Raw genomic sequence first — 18,533 nt, 5'->3', positions numbered from 1 at the left:
CTACCAAAACCTGGCCACAAAAACCCAATACACTTCTAAAGGTTTCTCTCTAACCTCTCTGGATATCTCAGTCTCCAAAGCTTTGATGGTGCTTAAAATAGTTTACGGTACCCCCCAGTGTTTCTGATGTTCTCATTCTACATACACTTCTCAATCAACAAGACCTTATTCTGCTCAGGTTGGCAAACTAATGCTTCAGTATTAGATATAACTAAGCAGGAATCAGTAAAGAAGGCACAGAAACACTACTAAAGACTCATACCATGCTCCCTTAACCTGTAAAAGACAGAGATAAGGCACTTAGATAATGTCCTGCAAATGGACAGGTAAAAAACACCAAGCATCAAATTTAACACTGAACATGCAACACACCAATGGCTTATGTCCCTGCTAAACGTTCTTCTAAAGAAAATATAGACCATGTAGGACTGCTTTTCCAACTACAGCTTTAAGTACTATATCTATCTAACTATAACTATCCCTGCAAAGGTATCTTTTTTGGTAGATAAGGGATCCAGTTCTAAAGAAAATTCTTTTTAGAAGTTATTTATTGCAGCACTATTTTTCTGTACAGTGCTATTTTCTAATTATTCTCCCAGAAGCGAAGCATACTTCACGACACTGAGGCAAGCAGCTGTTACTTCCACACCCCTTCTATAGACACATTCTATAAATAGCAGATCATAAAGAAATATGAAGTTACTCAAAGAGGTTTCTATTCTACCATGTCTCTATGTGTTCTAGAATGTATGTCCTGGAAATAGGTGTACAATGAGGATTGATTCCTTGGAAGTCATTGTGAGAGAACCACTTATTTGCAGTACCCACTCTGACTAGTCAAGTATAGCCAGGGGGAATTTAGGCATGTTGGTATTCTTTCTCAAAATTAATGAACTACATTAATTCTGAATTTTTCAATTATATGCATAAATGTTCATATTAACAACACTGAATTTCTTCCCTTATAGAGCTACAAGTGTTATATAGAAAACTGGTTTTCTGCCAAAAGGGAGAAAACCAGGTATTTGATTTAGATGGTTTTGGTGGGGATCTTTGGAAGAAGAGAGGTGAAGATAGGTGAAAGAATGGTTTAGACAAAAGCAAAAAAAATCTAAATAGCAAATTTTCAGGAAAACAGAATCTCTTTTTGTTAGTCTAAACAATGAAGTCCAGAAACACTTGGCTGTAAAGAGGGCACACTAAAACCTTTAGTATTAAAAGCACTGTCCTTGAAGGTATTATTTTCCTAAAAGACTAAATTCATTTTTATCACTATAGTTTTGACTTAATGATCTTTTTTCTCTATCTTACTGCTCTGTAAGTTCAGTTTTCCTTAACAATTCATAACTGCATCATTTTGTCATATACAACATAAAAAGTATTTTGATATGATTCTAATGTTTAATACAATAAAATCAAGATGAATATGTATGGCTTATTGAGGTGCATTGTTAAAATTTTAGGATTAGTTCTGAAGCTTTCATAAAAATATTTTACATGTCTGACCATTAAACTACTATATGACCACAAAGATAGGCTTAGGAAGGAAGATTAGAATATTATTCTGTTTTAGTTGAGAATTAGAAGTCTACAATCGTGATTTTTCAAATTTTTTGGAAAGCAGAAACCTAATATTAAACATTTAAGAGGCACATAACTATTTTGCCAAATGTACTGCAAATGTCTTTATGATGGTGTATACATATAACCCAATTTATTTTTTTTTAATTAAGCAGTTCAAGCCTGAAATGATAAAGAGAGATGACCACATTTGTCAGAGATGTTGGGTCAGCACTTAGGTGCTAATTGTACAGAGTTCTGAAGGGATCTGCCCTCTCCAGAAGGACCCATGCCCCACGCTCAGCACACCCACAGCTCCACTTACGTATTCCCCGTAGGTCTCCTGCGCCGGGGGCGGCGGCAGGGGCCGGTACCCTGCCGGGGGAGGAACTCCTCGTGCTCTGGGCGCCAGAAGTCCCCGGCTCCGACTGACGGGTCCTCTGCTGGGAGGGACTCCCCGGGGAGCTGGTGCCCCTCTGGGCACTCCTGCTGGTGGTGGAGGCACTCCCCCACGGCCCCTGCAAACACACGGACCACTGACCATTAGACACCATACCCAGGGCCTCCCTTCCAACACCTCCCTCCCCCACATCCTGGCAGTTCTGCTTTGCTACAACCAGAAAAAGTCTAGAAGAGATTTAGAGTTTGTCCTTTCTCTGTAGGCTTAAATCCGATTGCGCGTGTTATGCAAAAAATGCTGGAAGATACAAACGAGACAAGGGATTCAGTGATGAACCTTGCACTGACTTGAGTCATTCTCACACTCAGGCACACCCAAAACAACCTGCTGGAATCGGTAAACCTCACTGGAATTTGATTTCTAGTATGTGAAATCACAAGCACAGAGTAACAGCTTTGTTTGAAGGTGTAGGCAATATCATACTCAAACCCTGCACAGAGGAATCTGTGCCGCTCCCTTCTGATCCCATGAAAGCTTCTCCCTTCTAGTTCCATGAAAGCTTCTGTATCACAACCCAAAAATCACACTGGTTGTGAGACACTGAGTGCATCACAAAAAGTACATTTTCTTCTGCTTCTGAAGAGATTTCCATCTGTTTCAGGAAACAACCAAATGTAATAAAATGTGCAGGGTTATTATAGGATAGAACCTGATGTCCTATACGTATTTAAGAACTCTAAATAACAGTAAATTTGGTCTAAAAATTCTGAAAGCATGATAGGCACTAACTTGCATTCCATTACTTTGGACACTTAACATGAATGAAAAATATGAGACTTCAGTTGAACCAGTTTTCAAAAAACATTTGATCCATTTAGAAGTGGCTTTTCCTCCTACCTCCCTCTAGTCAAGGCAGAGATTTAGAGGTACAATCTGTGAGAAATTTTCATCAATTACCCTTTTAAACAAGAAATCTAAAACATTGCTAATGGACATACCCTTTTTAAGGAAATAATTTCAACCCATGAGCTATAATGGAGTCTGAATGACTGCTGTTGGAAATAGAATTGTTCCAAAGAAGACCCTTATCATACACTCTAACAGATTCATAGAAGGAAACAAGGCATAAGCTCTACCCTATCTTTCTACCTACCAAGCCATTATCTAATCAATCTCAAGCCCATTAATTGAGTAAAAATGTCCTTATTTCAGTAGAACAGTATGACAAAGATCCAGATTTGGTCTTATGATTTCCTATCCCATTTTATACAAATCATATAATTTCACATCAATTAAGAATCACAAAACCAGAAAATCATTTTACCACAAATAAGTAGCATTTCAAAAACTGCATCACTGAATGAGGAATGCAAAAAAATGTAAAAATACAACCAGGGTAGATTTTATTAATTTTATTACTGATCAAAACACAGTCACAAAGTATTTTAAACAAGCCTAGAAAGTAAATGATTTAAAACTGTCCTTATTACTTGGTTTCAGCTATTCTGTAGAATGCCCCCTCAGAATAGGTTACCAGCTGCTTATTTGACTTCATTGTAGTGGGGGCAAGGGTGAGCAGTGAAGTTTCCAGACACAGCCTGCTAAAGTAATATACAGAAATAGCAAATGTGATACTTTCCAGGAGAAGCCAGAGAAAGGGAAATGAACCTAGCGGCAGAGAATATAGTCACTAACAAGTCAAAAAAAAAAAGACAAAACTCTCATTAAAAAGATTGAAGAATGATTAGGCATAATCATGACAGCATCCTTCAGGCAGGGTGCAAGTGAAAGCAGGAAATGAAATAGGCTGAAAAATATGGAAAAACATTTAAGGGAAGAAAAAAGGTACAGTTTTTCAAGCCACCATAGACTTATTCTTGAGAAGTAATTAGAAAACCAGATCCACATGATGAAGTCTTTTCTGCATTTCAAAAAACAGTTAATAGGATTGGAGTGGTGATGGGTAGGAAATAATATTTCTCTTGCATTATGAGATCATTTATGATCTTTTCATAACTCTGTTCCTTCCTCCTACAGGACCTCTTACTCTGAGATGTATGGCTCTCATGTTACTGCACCAGGATGGAGGAGGCTGGAAAAGCACCAAGACAGAAAACCCAGTGGCAGGAGAGCTCAATGAGCACCACACGAATTTGAGTTGTATCAGGTCATGACGCTAAGAGGAAATTTTTAGAAACTGTAAATTGTTATTTCTTTTAACTTGTATAAAAGTTTGTAAATTTTAAATCCTTTAATTTAAGAATTATTATTTTTAAAGAAGTTATAGGGGAACTTAAGAAGCTTGACAGACATTTACAATGAACAGACTCAAAATATAGAGGAACCACTTGAACAGGAACCTTTGCACACCTTTGCAAAAACAACAGATCTGTTCAGGTATTGCTTAATTTGAAAAGGGCAGCTATACAACTTATGTTTAAAAATGCTTAAAAGATTAAAATGTGCATATATGATATTGGGAGACAGCAATTCTGTGGGAAGTAAGAGCAAATAAACAACAACTATCAAAAAAGAAAACACTTGAGAAAGGGCAATAGGAGCTCAGTAAAGCTAGAACAGTTTTAAAAGAGGTATCACTTGCAAGGCTGAACCCAACTCTTAACCTCAAAGGAAGAATCCTAACAAAACAATATACTGAGAAAAGCAGGTCCAAGATAACTGAAGTCCTTCAATTGTCCCAGAATCAGGAAACCTCTCAGAGCAAGCCTCAATCACCAGAGCAGATCAATTCACATATATGAATGTCTACATGCACATGGACATTAAGGTTTTGCTACACAATCAAGAATAACTGAAGAAGTTCCTCATGTAGAGCTGTTCTTACAGTAATCCACTGGATAATGCTGCCAATGGTTTATGGACAAATTACAGAACAAAAGGAACAAATAAAAATACGTGCACTATTTTTCAATAAACTGCAACAGAGGTTCAGATGCCTACTCCAATTTGTAAGTGAATCCCAACCTGAATGTTTTAGAAAATAAAATTGCTAAAAAAATCGAAGTTACAGGAGGGGACACTTGGGAGTTCATAACTACACACATATAAACTTATATATCCTACCATTACACAAACCAATAGGTTCTGCACTATAACTGCCTACAGAACATCAAAAACAAAGATTGGTCCAGAGGTCAGGAAACTAAAAAAAAAAAACAATTTTAGAAAACATAAGAGTACACACAAAACTTCACTACTCAACTGTGTGTATTCACAGACTTGTTTCCTAAATGAGCTTATTTCCTAATTAAAAAACCCAAACATAAAATAACTGGAAGTGCATCAGGAACTGTGTCAAAGATGATAAGCAGTCTAGAACACTTCTCATATCAGGAACAATTAAGTAGATTAAGACACCTCATACCACCAATGACGACTGAGGCTTATCTGATGGGTCCAACAGAAGCATCAGAGGAATGGAGAAGGCTGAGGGGTGCCCTCAGCACAATCTACACCTTCCTCAAGGGGAGCAGTGGAACAGGAGGTGCTGAGCTCCTCCAGACACCCAGGACTGAACAAAACGGAATGAAGCTGATTTTGAAATTTCCTTCTTTCCTGGACTTTTCATCTCCTAATCAACTACTTTTTAAGGGTATCCATCTGCTTCCAAAGCCTCTGAAGAAACTGCACAGAGGGTCTGTTCTCCACTCTTTCCCCTCTACGCTATCTCATCTACAAATAAAAGAATCTTTGTGCAACTGCTAATAATTAGAACAATTATGTTACATATTTTATCCCAGCTTTGTTTTATCACATCCAGAGATACCTTACCATCAAATCAAACTTCTCATGGCTCCTAGACCACTTCCACTGTTTGCTTCTTTGCCCAAGGACATCTTTCTGCAAGCCAAATTTCAGCTGCCACCAATTCCCCTCGTCCTTGCTACCAGACTGCTGATTAGTTTTATTTCCTTTATAAAACCTTTGTAACAAGTTACACATTATCAAAGCTGGTTTGCCAGCCCATTGTCAGCCTTGACTACCAGCTCACTTTCTAAAACATAAGAAAGGTATTTTTTTGTCCTTATTTTCTCTCCTCTCTACCATGGTGTCACCTCTGTCCCTGTAAGAAATCTTTTGAGTGTCCTCAATAAGAACCCCTTTTGAGTAAGAATCCATAAAAACTTCTTACAGTGCTGAGTCCATATATCCAGGCTGATTTGTTGCCTGCACAAATAAGCACTGAAACTCCACAGATCTGTCTCCAAATTTTTTGAGAACTCTGATTGTGCAAATACTTTGGAACAGGGTTATGGTGTCTTATTTCCAGGAAAGGTGAAATTAAAAGGTTCTTGCCAATAACCCCTCAGAGTCTGATACTGCAGTAAACAAGTACTGGAGTATCACAGGGGACTCTAGTATTTGAATTTCTTTTTGCTGTTTTTGAGAAAAACTTTAAGTACCTATTAACTGCAATTTCTATCAAACACACACTAGTATTTAATTATTGGCAGTAAACACATTCAGCAATTCCTGCTGCCTAGCCAGGTGCTGTTATTGTCACTTCCAAAAAGGCATTAGCAACAAAATGCTCACCACCTATGCACTTGAGTCCATTGTGCCCTGCCCTCAAAGAAACATTTTATTGCCAGATTATTACTGCTTCAAGACAATTTGAAATATTTGTTTCATCTTTATAATCACTTTGGGTTTGACTTTCCTGAATTTATTAATCTGGCACTGGTGGATCCAGTGAAGAGGTTAACCCTTCTCCATTAAACACACAAGTAATTTAGATTGTTAAATTCTGAATAATTTTACTCCCAAATTTGGGAGTAGGCTCTGTACTAAAAAAAGGCTTCTATATCTGGGTACCATGGACCAGACTAACTAAAGCAAATCCCAGTCACTCATTTAATAGCTTGTATTTCATGACAAAATGGGAGGAATAATCTAATCTAATTCACCTACCACATCATCCCTTGAAGATACTGTTATGAAAGCTGCTTTTGTTGGAATCTAACTCTCCTCTCATGACATTATTTCACTATTTACACTTGCAATTCAGTGTATGAAAAAAAAGTGAAGCATAATTTCTATAAAACCATAAACACACTAGAGAAGGGGAGAAAAAACCTCAAACAAAAGTGTCAGAAGGTGCTAAAGTGATTTGTAAACACTGTGGAGCAATGATAGATGATGGTTGATGTCTAAAAATGTGCAAATGCAAAGTCTACCTTACTGTGTCCACTTACAGCATTACTAAAGTATTGAATTTTGTGATTAACATCTCGTTGCATGAATCCTGAACTTATTGCGTAAGCAAAAGCATTTCCAAGAAAATCTAACACCAAAATCTAGTGCCACTTAGAACTATGCTACACAATGTTAGACTCAAAACATTTGTGAATGCTCAGAAGGAATTTAAGAGTACTGATCTAATCATTGATTCCCACTGAAAAAGTATTTTACCAACTTATACACTTCCTCTTTGGCCTTTATTAGCAATAATATTTGACATTTCTACTTTCTAGTAGTCCCACAGTGTTTCTAGGATTTATTTCCAGCAAACTAACTTACTGCCCTTGCCCACAGCAGCAGGCACAGCATCTCACTTATACTCATCTCCAGCTGCCCTCAGCAACAGCCACTTCCATAATTTCATATAGCACTTTCTCTGCTCTAGAATCACACTGATTTTTATTTCCAGTTTAGCCCATCACTGGATGGTTGAGTTAGTAAAATTATTCTGATCATGAAACCTCAACTAGAGTCAGTTTACAGCTTTCCTTCACTTTTAGTGAAACAAAAAATTGGAATAGTTAATGGTATGAAGATCCTTTCTGCTCTGTCCCCCCAGAAACATTAAATGGAAGAATAAGTTTAAAATAAAAATACTCACAAAATTTAGGACAGTTCTCAAAAATTACATTAATCAATGAGGAAACACTTGAAATTCCTTAACTGTATCATTCATAGTTCTACATATCTGCAGGGATTTACACTGTTCAATAAATAGATCTAAAAAATTTTATTACCAGATGTTGATATATTATCTTCATTTGAGCACAGACAGCTACATTCAGTGTTCCTCAAACAGTAAATATATTTGTTTTATATTAGACATCTGAAAAATAACAGACCTGTTATTTTGGTGCTGACATTTTAAAATACTAAAACACTGATATCCGGACACAGCTCAGAACTCAAGATTCCTGACTTTTCATCCTTCTTGAAGAAAAAAACAAGAACAACAAAAAAGAGCCACCATTGAGTTAACACTCTTGCACAAGTTTTATTTCATATTTATATTTCAAAACAGCAATACATATGTTCATGTTTCAATTTTATGGAAAATGGGAGACCACAAAACTAAAACAAAACATGATGAACATTAATAATATCTGCCTTTGGCCTAGATCCTGAGCTGGCTTTGTCAAATATTTATTTTGTACTACAGAATCTTTTGCACTTCACTATCTACATGTTCTCAAGAAAAAAAGCGATTCTTCAAAAGAAGAAACCAATTCATTCCAGACATGGCAGGAAAGCAGCTGGAAGTTGTGAACACACTGCAGCAGTGATCCACATCAGCTCATCTTACTTCTAATATATGAGATAGCAAGTTCTAACTAAAATCTTCTGCAGAAGTTTTATTTTCCTCCAGACAGTGACAGTCATTCAACCATTAGGATCCCAGCCATGCACAGACTGAAATATGAATAATAAATTGGTAAAAAACCCCTCCACACCCTCTTGAAAGCATAAATCAGAAATCTGTCATTTCTTTAATGAGAATCTTGTTTTTAAATACAATCTCTCTTAATCTGAGGTGTGGAGTCAGCCTGCTCTACCTTACTGTGGGCTTTCAATAACTAAGTGGAGCTGCTTATAAGAAAAAGAGTAATTTTTTCAGGGTCCCTACTGACAGGATGAGGAACAGCAGCTTTCAATTGAAGAGGGCAGGTTGAGATTGGACATAAGGAAGAAATTTATGATGAGGGTGGTGAGACAACACTGGCACAGGTTGCCCAGAGAAGTTGCAGATGCCCCAATTCTGGAAGTGTTCAAGGCCAGGGTGGGACTTAGAGCAACCTGGTCTAGGGGAAGTTGTCCTGCCCATGGAAGGGGCTGAAACGGGATGGTCTTTAGGGGTCCCACCCAAGCCAAACCATTCTGTGATTCTAGCACTCTTTTCTAGCCATAAGTGACATGAAATGGTTCCCCCCATGCCACCCCAAGGTATCAAGGAACTTTAAGCCAAATTCTTAGACTTATTACTATCATCCTCTAGAATTTTGCTTTTCTAAAACATCTCAGTTGGAGTCACAAATGAGTGATTCTTGAATCTTATTTTTATTCTTAAAATAGTGTGAAGTTCTACAGAGAAATGTTGCTTTAGTTGCAAAACCTCCTTGGAGGTGTACATTAACATGTATAGAGTCATAGAAAGGTTTGGGTTGGAAGAAACCTTAATGATCATCAAATTCCAACTCTGTTTCCATGGGCAGGGACACCTTCTACTAGAATGTTAATATGTATTTTAATATGTATTTTAAGTCTTTGGTTAATCAGAAATCAAAATTCACATTTTGGTTGCTATCATTTATAAAGCCCTGATTCAGGATGGGAATGCACACGCTAAAGAAACATTGAGTCTTAAAGAGTTACATTTTCTGGTTTCACACCTTAACAGCATCACATTAAACACCATGGGTCCTTCTAAGCTTGCTATCACAATAAATTAAAAAGCAACTGGTATGATCATTTTATACAGTTGCCTCCAGAAAAGTATTTAAGATCATAATAAAAACATAGGAATAAAAACCAGACTTTCACCACTTTCCCTTCTTGCTGAACAGAAGAGGGGTTATGTCAACATAGTTAAAGTGCTCAGCATGAACACTACAGAAAATAGAAGTGCTGTGATTACATCTGAAGGTAATCTTTAACAGTATTAGGGACACAAACTTGGGGCAAGGGGGGGAGAAAGGAAATATCTATAGGGATCAGCTGTATCCTCTGAGATCAATGATGAGAAAAGAACATTCCTGAATCTAAAGCCTGCAATACACACACAGCTCTTCCAGAACAAATTCCATCCAGCCACCCACAAAACCTTACTTGGCTCTAGAGTCATAAAATTGTAGTCAAGAAAATCTGGAACAATCTAGAAAAAAGAATACAGAGTTTCCAATCCACAAGCATTAGGAAATTACTTACCACATACAGGAATGTCTGTATATGAACTAGAATATGTAAATACAAATGTACTGTTTTCCACAAAATAAAATTTTGTTATGGAGCCAAAAATAGATTTAATAAGATGCATTATATCCAATTCTCACATGTCTGATAAGGAGCAAAAAAGGCATAAATTAGTACTTTTTTTTAAACTGAAACTATTCAGGAGTAATAAAGGTTTCAAAAGTGGGAACTTAAACACACTCAATAGGATGTTTCATGTATAAAGGCTGGTATCATAACACCATTCTGCAGATTACAAAGAAAGGTTAGGATCAAGGTTTTAAACTTCATTTTGCAAGTCTTCTGAGGCTTTGCTTCAACTTCTCCTGGATATCTCAGAGATGCTGCCTATTGAAACTGTTTTATCCAACTCTGAGACAAAGCCTTTAAAGCTTTGCTTCAACAAAAGTATTATTCATTGAAATCCATTTCTGCTAAAAAAGAATCAGAGCTTTATAACTGAGTTTGAGATCTTTAGCTCAATGGCTGTAGAATCTCAGTAGCAACAGAATTGAACTTCACTCAAGGAATATGCTAACAGAGCACTTCAATTTGAGAGAAAAGTGTCTTGGAGTTAAAGACAAGCCTTGAAGTAAGGACAAGTCAAACAGACACAATTTAACTTTCCTTTAGAATGTATGTGAAAAATGGTGATGACAAAACCACAATCTTTTACTGTCATCTCCAAATCCAACACTAATAGCATTTAAACTTACCCTGAAGACACTTAATGGTTGTGTCTTCACAATCCAGCTCTGAAGGATTCTGTAAGTTCTGTAACAGTGTATCTCTTGCATAAAATGCAGATTTGAAAAAAACATTTATGAAAATCCAGAGGACAGAACTTGTGATGTTAGAAATGTAGTACTCTAAAAAAAGACTGACATATGCACATACTAGGTACTAACAGTGTAAATTATTCATCAAGCTTTGGTGATAGGAAACAACCAAAGAATAGCTTCTGTATCCCAGAAATATTACCTGAAGGTCATGGAAAATTAAATAAACTTTAAATAGTGCTGCAAATATATCCATACTGAGAGTCTGTAGCAAAACCATTACAGGCATCTGTGACAAAGTTACAAACAGCTATTAAAAAAAAAAAAATTGAAAAAAAAAAACCAACAACAAATCCCCCCCAAAAAAACCCCAAAACCAAACAAAACAACAACAACAACAAAGAAAACAACAACAATAAAAAAACCTCAATAAACTCCCTCCAAGACCAAATGAGGTCTCCAATTTGAAAGAACTCTTGTATGGCTGATTACAATATCAAGGGGTGAGTCTTGGTATATAATTAACATTACTCAGAACATTAAAATCAAGAAAAGCAGTATATATATATTTACACGATATTACAAAATACAAGAACAACAATTTGATAATTGAGAGAATTTTTTCTCCCAGCACACAACCCACAATAAAAATAATTTCTTTAAATTAAGATTCACTCTGCATTGCATTTGAATCATTTTCAGGATACATGTAACTAAGCTGATCTATATAAATAGAATATTTCCTTAGTGCTGCTTCTTCTAACATGCTTCATCATCTGAGGTAAAATGCTTCAGGGTATTATTAAGAAATTAGTTAAGGAGAAATGCATTGAAAAAAGAAATTAGTTTGCATTCAGAAATGCAAGTTTCAAGGTGCATTGACAAGAACTGTACACAAAACAGAAGAAAAGATCACCACAATTAACAGTCACATTTAGGTGCTGCAACCACAATCCCTGTATTCTGTAACATAAACAGTTATGAACTTTATTTAGGTTTTGTTTTCACACTTGAGACTTTGAAGGAGTTTCAACTGCCATCCCAGTACTGCAGTGAAGATGGGGAATGCTGGAGTAAAAACAATACATCTCCTGTGACAAAGAAAAACAGCAAAAGCAGTGGACTTTGCCTACTCCCAAATCAAACAAAAGCCACTTTTCACAAAGTGCCACTCAAACAAGAAAATCCAAATTCTAACTACTTCTACTAACCACTTCTGTATCGTTTCATCATGACTATGAAAACTTGGTAGTACCATAAAAAAAGAAAAACATTCTGTAAATTGGAGATACTGCCTTAAATTCACATCAGTCAAGGTAAGAGATTCACTGCTGTCAGCTCCATAGGGTCCAAACACAGACTGCACCAAAGGAGCAACTTGGGTTGAAATCAACTTAGAAATCAAGGTGCTCACAGTAGGACTTAACATCTCCTGTGCTGTGCACTGCTTCTTTACAAAGGCAGCATTCAAGTTCCACAAGAGCATTGTTAATTCAGTCCAAATGAATTAAAATTCCATCAATAAATGAAGGTTGTTTCCCCCATCTTTTGCTCTTCTTTTGGGAGTCCTTCATGTTGTACTTGGGGGAGAAATTGTGTTTGAAGGGAAAAGCTTGAAATGCATAGATTCCAATGAAATTCCACATACCTGGACAAAGCAGGAACAGGCACTCCTCTCGCTCGAATCGATGCTTTTCCACGGACAACTGGAACTTCTGCAGTTTCTGAGCCACCATTTAAATATGTTAATTCTTGAAGCTGTGCCTGTCTGATTTCATCATTGTAGTCCTAAAACAAGGGAGAGGCAGAGTGAGAAAAAAATTTAATTGTTTACTCACCACTCTCAGGAAACACTGATCCTGAAAGTCGCCTCTTAAAAAGTTGAACATTCCACTGAAAAAGTTTAATATACTTAATAAGATAGGAATAATATTCAGTCCAAACATTATTAGAGAATTCTACATAATAACTTCTATTTTTTTACTCAGGCATGTTTTTCTTCCATTTGCATGTATTTTTATGTAGCTTTACCAATTAAAATTGCAAAGTTAAAAGGCTGCAGAGATAGGACGAAACCAGAAAAAAAAATCAAGATCCCATATTCTGAACTGAGATCTAGTTTGTAGCTCCAGCTGTAGAATGACTGTGAGCTAAAAGCAGGAAAAAGAGGGGAGACAGAGAGTTGCAAAAGAGTAGAGAATAAATACACTGTTAAGAACAGCACATGAAAATGAAGGAATAGATTAGGAATCCACATTTTTAAAGTCAGGTGTTACAGAATGAACACAGGAATTCATTCAATACACACACACACACTGTTATCTAATAAAAAGAGCTCAAAAAATTAAATTCTATGATATGCAATGGTAAAAATGCCAAGGACATATGGCTTATTTCTGTCTGCACAAATCCTCTACTCTCAAGGTCTAGCAAAAAGAAAGCTCATGTTTTTACAGACAGAATTAATATGGTACTTCTCAAGCACAGTTTTCAGGGACCTTGAGTAAACCTCTGAAACAAGCAGAGCACACAGGAATGAAACAGACCCAGCACTGAACTCTGGAGATACAAGTATTTTTCTATCATTTCTCCTCCACTTAAAGTGAGGCAAGCAGAACGCAGCCATAAAGGTGAATTAAAGATAACTATTTTACCCAAGGTGCATCTGTACTACCTGAGAATCAAAATATTAATAGGTGCTCCCACAGGAACAAAGGGATACTTGTGGTACAACAGCTCTTCTGCAAATCCTCCCATTTCATGAAGGAGGGTTTGTTCTAACACTGCCCGTTTTGCAACTCAATGACAAAACAAAGAATCTGCATCTCACTGCAAATCTGAGTTTATTACATTTATTCACTAGACAAGGACCAAAAAATTGTCAGGCAGTCTTAAAGACTCTGAAACATAACCCTGCATTGAAAGGAGATTAATACTTCCATGAATTCAAATCTCTCAATTATCCTTGAAGCATTCTGCTTCTCCTAGACTTCTATAAATGGAAATGAAAAAGCTGTCCTTTATATGCCATTGCTGAAGGAACTTACTGGTGTTAAAAGAAGCAGCACCATAACAGCATTTTGTCCAAATTGCCTTAAATAGGTTCTGAAATTTCACTCCCAACTGCCCACCTGAGATCATCCTCAATTTAGCAGCAGAAACAAAATAGAAAATATGAAAAAGGTCTAAAAGACTGAAATAACTGTTTCAAATGGCATAATTGAAGCTTTTGAGAAACAGAGTCCATTATTAAATGGCCAGGACCCAATACATAACCAATCCATCACAAGGAGTAGACTAAAAACAGGAAACTGAACACTGTTCTGGCCAGCTACTGTACAGAAACCCACTTTGTATTTTTTGTTTGTTGCTGGATCAGAGCTGGCTACAAATGCAAAAGTCTATGTCCTGTATAGAACAAAACACCAAGACACTGTACCACCAACACACAGTATCAAAGTTCTGGCAGCCTGTATCAGATGCCCTTTATAATTTCTTCACAAAACATCTTTTTCAGAACTGTGCCCCTGGAAAAATACCTTTGATCATTTTTTACTCAATTAATTTAATCTCCTAGCAAAGATGTGCTCAGGTTGCCACTGTGTGTGTTGGGTCCCTTTTTCTTTTCTCCCTGATGCTTTCTCACTTTCCTGCAGCACATTACCAGACACAGCAGCAGCCTTGGATCACAGAGAAGGGCTCCACTGTGCACAGCACAGAACAGAAAACATGGCCCTTATCACAGATGCCAGAGGCAGCAGGAGGATGCAGAGTGAAGGGGCAGTACAAGGCAGCCACGATAAGCTGCAGTGTTAATCCATTAGACTCTGAAATGGATTCCTCAATTAAAAGTAGCAGACGGTCAATTTATGAATACTCACTGCTGGAAACAGTGCACTTCAAGTCAAATTAAGCAGACAATAATCTTTTCCTCACCTAGAAGATAGACATGGAAACCCTTTAGACTGCATTCCTCCTCTGAACAGCTTTGGCAGTGGCAGCACTTGAATTTCAGTCAAATGTTGCTGTTAAATTTCAACTGAACAGATGTACTCTCATTTTATGAATAAATAGCCTACCCTGACTAACTACAGTCTTATCCAACCATGGAGTGTGCATTTACACCAAGATCCATGCAAGAGATTTTCATCCCACCAGTCCCCACACTTACACGATCTAACTAAACTTTCTTTAAAATTTTATCTATGATCTTCACCCAGCCAGATCAACACATTGGCAGCAGCTATTTAGGATCACTCTAGCTTAAGACCTTATTTCAATTTATCACTCAAACCATTAGCAAAGCTATTTATTTATATCATGTTAGGACAGGTCTCTAAAAAACCCTTGTAGCTTTGCAAAGCACTCAAGTAGATCTCTATCCTGACAGTGAGCAATCAATAATTATCAGGTTTCCTTTTTACACCTTACAGTTACTTGCCAGCTTACTTAAGGAAAAGTCTGTGAGAGCTTCCAAAGGCCACCAAGCTCTTCAAAATGCCATTAAAAGCTATTTCATCACCACATCTAACAAACTAAATATGCAAAAGGTAGGACAGGCTATAGGAAAAGGTTGTGAATTCTGCTCACATTGTCATATAACTGGTATAGATTGTTCTCTCAAAGACATTTCTATACTTGGCTTTATAGACAAGGAAAACAAGAATCTCTGGTAACCAAAGACAAAGGGTAATTAGTGCTGTATCTGTCAGAAAACAAATGACTGCCACTGCTCAAAAATTAAGCAAAACAGGCTAAGTTCTAATGGCCAAAACTGCCATAGCCATAGAAACACAGAATAGTTTGGGATGGAAAGGGCCTTAAAGGCCAGACATAGGCAGAGACACCTTTCATTAGACCACGATGCTCAGGGCTCCATCCAGGCTGGCCCTGAAACCCTGGTATAACACAGGGGCAGGTGAGGTTGAAAGTACCTGGCTTTTTGACCTGACAGAAGTTATTCTGAGATAACCAGTATCAAGGTCAACACCCACCAATCTAATACTCAAACAAGAGTGCTGACCACAGAGTCTGGCCAGAATAAGGAGAACTAAAGAGTCTGGATAATTTAAAGGAAGGTAAAAGGATATACTTAAAATCAGAAGCCACAATTCCAACTGCAGAAGAAAGGTAAGACTCAAGGCAACATAAGCACAGCCAAAAATACCCTCAAAACCAGTTTTTATGTTTTGGGTTGAGTCATGTAATAGTTTAAATGAAATTACACCACTGCAGCTGCTTGTGGTTGAATTTCAATGCAAGGATGCTCGCCCATGGATCCAAAGATCCAATAAGAGAGACTGAGGCATTTTTGCTATAGTCAGCTACCACAAGGATATTCTGTATTCTGCATTCTAGCACCAAACACGATCTTATGTTCAGCGCTGATCTGGAAAAGTAACAGTAAGCATATTCATAAATTGGGTCTAGCATCTAAAACTGTAGGAAGTCAGAGTGACTCTTCATTGTAAGAAGAATGCAAATTATGATCATAATCATATATACTCATAGCAGGACATCTTTCCTGAAATAAAACAGGTAATTTCTTAAGAAAGCCACAGTAGACCTTGTAGAACAAAAATTTAAAACCAAGTTGCATTTGGCAGCAGTGAACCAAACAGTTGTTCTAGAGAAGAAAAAGCTGCTCCTTATTCCTTCAGTGGCTGCTGCAAGGGGGGGGCAGGTGAAAGAGATTACGGCATTTAGAGCAATTCTGATAAGCTTACATTTGAAAAGCCAAAGGAAAATAAAGACAGTGTTGGCTTGATCCCACAGTTCAGGAAAGATTATGCAGCATCAGTTCAGCTCAGTATAATAAAGATGCAATGATCAAAAAATAAAGATGGAAAAGTGTATAAGCACCAGTCAATGGAATTGCTCATTATCAGTCTGTAATTCTACTGCCTTAACACACTAATGACCAGGTTTTGATAAGCTTACTTCATTTATGGCAACATTAGGGAAATCAAGCTCAATGAAGAAAAATAAGACCTCTGATGAAGGGGGCATGAGGATCAGGCATATCCTTCCTTCCAGCACGTGCAAGAAGCATTTATCAAGTTAAACATATTTCTATCTAAAAAAGGCAGCTGTTTGCTGCCAATAATTTAATTTTCCTTATCTCTCCACACCATTAAATCATGAATCATGTAAATAGAGAAACCTTTGACATTACGACAGCCCAGCATTCCTACAAAAATTCTGTTGAGTATCCCCTGTCTGATGTGTTAGGCTGTCTGAACAGCAGTATGCTCATTCACCTCTTTTCATATGCATCCAGCAAAAAGCAATTTGGAACCTGCAGACAAATGTACAATGTGAAGCTTGATTTTTTATAAGATGAGAACATAACACCCAGGACATCTTTGCTTTTTAACTGTCCTAAAGTGCATCTACATTAGGGTTATTTCACATCAGGACATATTCCTACTGAACTTGCTGACAATTGTCATTTTTCATCCTTTGGTTCATACCACAGTGTAGTACTGGGGCACATGAACTCACTTCATCCAGACAAAAACAAGTGAGAAGAATCACTCCAGGAGCACACAGTTCCAGTCACCTGGAGACTTAGTTTCATAAAATAGCTTGAGTTGGAAGGGATCAAGAATGATCATTTAAGTTCAAATCCTGGCCCTGCACAGGACACCTCTAGAATCCCACCATTGCCGGAGAGCACAGAGTCCATTTCTTGAACTCTCTCAGGCTTGGTGCTGTGACCATCTCCCAGGGGTGCCTGTTCTGATGCCCAGCCACTCTCTGGGTGGTTACACAGATGTGGACCAGGTTTGGCACAAACTGTAACTCCCAAAATACACACAGGAGCACTGTTAAGTCACCAGCACCAACTGTGCAAGAGACAACCCCAGCTGGTCCCCAATACAGCCACTCTGGCTCCACTCAGACATTTCCAAGCTGCTGTCACTCACACTCATGCCTCAGGAAGCTTTCCTCGGCCAGGTCCCCACAATTCCCAGATCTAACACAAATAAACACTAACACTTGGGTAACATTTTCAGCAGTAAAAATAAACATAAGTCAATGCACCTTGAGAATGCTTTGCTTTCTATACTATTCCTTTGATCACCAATAGAGACTGAAGAAATGTTCCCTTTAACAGGTGGGAACTTCACACAGAGAAACATCACCTCAAGTGCCCCAGAACTTCCTAAGAGAGGCTGGATTTTTTCAAGCTGTTTAAGATTGAAAAGAAGTAAGGTGGCTTCTTACATGAGGAGCAGATGAAGTTATCTTCTAATAGAAGACATTAGAAACCCATTAACTGGATATATCCCAAACCTGGAATACAAGATTGTACTGCAAACCAGATGTCATTTTATACACCCATACAATGGAAGCTGAAGTATACATCAGAGAACAAGTATAGCTCATGTATCACTAGTATGGTGATAAAAATGAAGATCCAAGATAAACCTGTATTGATTCTCAGCACTCAATACTAAACCAGGATTACAGGTGAGAGAAATACTAAAGCTTCAAATGTATTAATTCTTAAACTGATGCTTCATATTTAGAAAGAAAACATTAAAGGCACACATTTTACAGACTTTTACAATTATTTGTAG

At 37.4% G+C, this 18,533-nt stretch overlaps 1 protein-coding gene across 1 annotated transcript in view; it reads right to left on the bottom strand.

Moving 5' to 3' along the window:
* The window catches only part of KHDRBS3 (KH RNA binding domain containing, signal transduction associated 3), a 90,753-nt gene that overhangs the window by 33,165 nt on the left and 39,055 nt on the right, over positions 1-18,533 (bottom strand). Inside the window, exons 5-6 of the mRNA XM_058811057.1 lie at positions 12,596-12,735; positions 1,886-2,078 (exon numbers count right to left, since the gene is read on the bottom strand). Coding sequence (XP_058667040.1) covers positions 1,886-2,078; positions 12,596-12,735 — 333 coding nt within the window. The remainder of the gene's footprint in view (positions 1-1,885; positions 2,079-12,595; positions 12,736-18,533) is intronic.

The sequence above is a fragment of the Ammospiza caudacuta genome, chromosome 1, assembly GCF_027887145.1.
Source record: "Ammospiza caudacuta isolate bAmmCau1 chromosome 1, bAmmCau1.pri, whole genome shotgun sequence".
Lineage (NCBI taxonomy): Eukaryota > Metazoa > Chordata > Aves > Passeriformes > Passerellidae > Ammospiza > Ammospiza caudacuta.
Note: the sequence above shows the minus strand (reverse complement) of the source record. Positions and strands in the feature narration are given on the sequence as shown.